Source organism: Camelina sativa, chromosome 18 (genome assembly GCF_000633955.1).
Source record: "Camelina sativa cultivar DH55 chromosome 18, Cs, whole genome shotgun sequence".
Taxonomy (NCBI): Eukaryota; Viridiplantae; Streptophyta; class Magnoliopsida; order Brassicales; family Brassicaceae; genus Camelina; species Camelina sativa.
In genome coordinates this window covers 900,734-904,697 of record NC_025702.1, presented here as the reverse complement: position 1 = coordinate 904,697, position 3,964 = coordinate 900,734, and the positions used below count along the sequence as shown (strand labels likewise).

At 41.1% G+C, this 3,964-nt stretch overlaps 1 protein-coding gene across 1 annotated transcript in view; it reads left to right on the top strand.

Moving 5' to 3' along the window:
• LOC104763029 overlaps positions 1–3,958 on the top strand; it is a 13,417-nt gene extending 9,459 nt beyond the window's left edge. Inside the window, exons 13-24 of the mRNA XM_019239942.1 lie at positions 1–109; positions 394–487; positions 697–805; positions 901–1,163; positions 1,273–1,397; positions 1,660–1,894; positions 1,990–2,178; positions 2,263–2,546; positions 2,646–2,853; positions 2,952–3,191; positions 3,272–3,348; positions 3,630–3,958. Coding sequence (XP_019095487.1) covers positions 1–109; positions 394–487; positions 697–805; positions 901–1,163; positions 1,273–1,397; positions 1,660–1,894; positions 1,990–2,178; positions 2,263–2,546; positions 2,646–2,853; positions 2,952–3,191; positions 3,272–3,348; positions 3,630–3,789 — 2,093 coding nt within the window. The 3' untranslated portion in view covers positions 3,790–3,958. The remainder of the gene's footprint in view (positions 110–393; positions 488–696; positions 806–900; positions 1,164–1,272; positions 1,398–1,659; positions 1,895–1,989; positions 2,179–2,262; positions 2,547–2,645; positions 2,854–2,951; positions 3,192–3,271; positions 3,349–3,629) is intronic.

Here is a 3,964-nt window from a genome sequence, read left to right as displayed (position 1 = left end):
TTGGGGGTGGTGGGGGTGGAGGGGGGAGACTTCATTTTCACTGGGATATGTTACACACTGGGGACGAGTATTCTCCTGTTGCAACTGTCAAGGGGTCCATTAGCAGTAGGTATGTACCATTATCTTGATAACTGTAGCAATCTCTCTTCTGTGCTTGCTACCTTTTGGGTCATTTGTTGTTACCAGTGTAAAGCATGCAAATACACGCTGATTTAGTACTATAATCCCCATGAACATGAGAGGATAATGGTACCTTAGTGTTTGATGCTTGAGACTGTGCCTGTCCTATTTTCTTCATGAGACTGACGAAGTTTTTTTAATCTGCAAAACGTGTCTTGTCTTCATGAAAGATATACACAGACCTTGAATCGCTTGCTTTTTTTATGTCTTCAGAGGAGGTGCAGGGGACAATGGAGGTCGTTTCGGGGAAGAGGGAACAATGACTGGGAAGAAGTGTCCAAAGGGATTATATGGTACATTTTGCTTGGTAAGTCTTATGGTTTATTATGTCGTAGTTTCTTCGTTCCTAGCCACCTATGTGTCTTAGCTTTTCGCCAATTTGCTTATCCCTTGTCCCAGCAAATTAATGGGCAAAATTAGACAGTCCCAGTACTGTTCGTTTTTCTTGAATGCAAATCTCTGCCTTGTTGACTTGTGCCTGACACTTGATATCTCTGGATCCATGTGTTCTTCCAGGAATGCCCTATTGGCACTTACAAGAATGTTGAAGGCTCTGAAAAACGTCTGTGTACACCCTGCCCACCTGAGCATCTTCCAAGTCGTGCAAAATTTGTATATGTACGAGGTATTTTATCTAACAATTCTCTTGCTCGTCCATTCCCTGATCTTTTGTTTCTTCTTAAATAGGATATCTTTTGACAAGGAGCTTTGAATCTGCAGGAGGAGTTAGCGAACCCGTTTGCCCCTATAAATGTGTATCTGACAAATACAGATTGCCAAACTGCTATACACCTCTGGAAGAGCTTGTCTATGCATTTGGAGGGCCATTGCCCTTTGCTCTTCTTCTATCTTGTGTAGTGGTAGTTTTGGGTCTGTTGCTAAGCACATTAAGTATCAAATTGCTCAGATTGAGTTTCTATGGTGCCAATTCCATCGAACACCAGAGTGCTCATTGTTTACCCCATCTTCTGTCACTCTCTGAGGTATCGAGCTGCGAAAATTCCCTTTTCTCAAGTCTTGTCTTTTCGCAGTACGACATACAGATCCAATATCTGTCAACCAAACTCTAATGCTGGTTTCTCGTCGTTCCAGGTTCGAGGCGCAAAGTCTGAGGATACGCAAACCCATGCCTACCGTATGTACTTCATGGGTCCAAACACTTTCAGGGAACCTTGGCATCTGCCCTACTCTCCTCCTGATGCAATCATAGAGATAGTGTAAGGATATAACTTGACTGCGTTGAATTCTGTTCTGATTGTTGTCGTTCAGTGTCTCAATGAAGTGTTGAACTAAAAACTGTTGGCAAGATAAAGAAAGAATCTCTATTGTGCTACTCATAACCAGTATTTCTTGAAATAGTGACCATGTATGGCATTAATCCCGAGTCTATTTTCTTCTCGTCTACTCTTTGCTTAACATTGGCCATCGGCTCACTTTATCCAAGACATGTCCACTCATCTGTACGTTTCTGTTTCGCAGGTATGAAGATGCTTTTAACAGATTTATTGATGAGATCAACTCTACCGCAGCGTATGATTGGTGGGAAGGCTCTGTCCACAGCATTCTATCAGTTCTTGCAAATCCTTGCGCCTGGTCATGGAAACAATGGCGTCGCAGGAGAAAAATTCACCGCCTTCAAGAATATGTCAAATCTCAATATGACCACTCTTGCCTCCGCTCATGCAGATCTAGAGCTCTCTATAAAGGGATGAAGGTTTGGGTTCTTATCAGCTAATATTATCCTTAATTCTTCACCTTCATGTAGCTTTGACTTCTTATTTTGACCGTCTGTGTCCAACGTCGAAGCAGGTTGGAGCCACTCCAGATCTGATGGTTGCGTACATAGATTTCTTTCTTGGCGGTGATGAGAAGCGTGTAGATATGGTCTCTATTATACAGAAAAGATTCCCAATGTGCATCCTTTTTGGTGGAGATGGAAGTTATATGTCACCTTATAGTCTCCATAGTGATACACTGTTAACAAATCTTCTTGGCCAGGTTAGCTTATCTCTCTCTGTGTTTTTGTTTTTCCAAAATCTCCACGTTGAAAAAACTCCTAAAGGCTCCAAATCACTATTGCAGCACATCCCACCAAGTGTTTGGCACCGGTTTGTTGCCGGTTTAAATGCCCAACTTAGGACTGTGAGGCACGGATCTATTCGTTCAGCATTACTTCCTGTCATTAGGTGGATAAATAGCCATGGAAATCCTCAACTCGAATTCCATGGAGTAAGAATTGAACTTGGATGGTTTCAAGCTACAGCTTCAGGATACTACCAACTCGGTATATTGGTTTTTGTTGGCGATTTTCCTCTGAACAACGTAAATCAATCAATTTCATTCAGAAGTGACGACGAGTCCCCTCGGTGAGCCATGATAGATTGTGCTTCTCTTTGATCGAACCTAATTGTGTATTGGGTTAGACTTGAAGCCTTAACCTGCTTAATCTTGACTCCATTATCTAGGAACAGCGCTGCATGTCCCAGCAAATCTCTTATCGAGTTGCAACAAAACTTGATCCAACCAGGACATGGCTTATCTCGAAAGAGAATCAATGGTGGGATCAATGGAGGCCTCATCAATGAGATTTCACTAGATTCTCTGCAGTACAGAAGGGATTTACTTTTTCCATTTTCTCTCTTATTGAACAATACTCGACCCGTTGGGCGTCAGGTTACATTTTCTTCTCTCCTGAATAACTCTTGTTGTGATTTGTTTTCTTTTGTTTGTTTTTGTTAACATAAGCCAAAAACTTCTTGGGTTTTCTGCAGGATACTCTTCTCCGTTTGATCTCCATCCTTCTCCTTGCTGATCTTTCAATTACGCTACTTGCATTACTTCAGTTCTATTGGCTTGCCCTTGCAGCCTTTCTTGCTATCCTCCTGATTCTCCCTCTCTCTCTGCTTTGCCCATTCCCTGCGGGTCTTAACGCGTTACTTAGTAAAGAAATGAGAAGAGCCTCACTTACTCGTATCTACGGCCTTTGGAACGCTACATCTCTAACAAACGTCGTAAGTCAATACAAACGGTGTTCAAAACAAGTGCCCTCGGTTTTTTCACTACTGTGTCTTATTCGGCATGTATTCTGCAGATTGTGGCTTTCATTTGCGGTGTCATTCATTCCGGGTTTTTCTCTGACGAGCTACCAAACATCTGGAACGCCATAAGGTAATAAATAGTGTTTTTTGTCCATCCTAATGTGAATTTGTGAATTTTAGATTTTGATCGCATGAAACTAATCTTTCGCATCCATATTCTAATTCAGTCTTAACCTTAAACCCTTTTTAAATGAGTTGTTTAATAGGTTTTATGACCTTAAACCCTCACACTTTGTTGGAACTAGAGACATATATACTCGAGCTCTTCGCTGTTTGATGATTGCTTTTGTTTATTGAACATCAAACTTCTTTACTCCGTTACCTGTTAAAATTTGTTATGTTATTTGGCAGGGATGATGATAAGTGGTGGGTGTTACCAACAATCCTCTTGTTACTCAAGTCAACACAAGCTCGGTTCCTTGATTGGCATGTCGCAAATCTCGAAGTACCGGACTTTTCACTTCTTTGTCCTGATCCAGATACCTTCTGGGCATATGAATCAGGTGCTTGACCATCCAAAGATTAATCAACATCGTTATAAAGAAAGACAAGCAAAAGGTATATCTTATTTTTCATGTAAATCATTTTTAAAAAAGTACAAAGTTCTTCTCAGTGAATAGTTGGGTAAAACAGTTCTCTAGAACATCTGGTTATATTTCTGGTGCTGAATTAGTGTTTTACCAGAT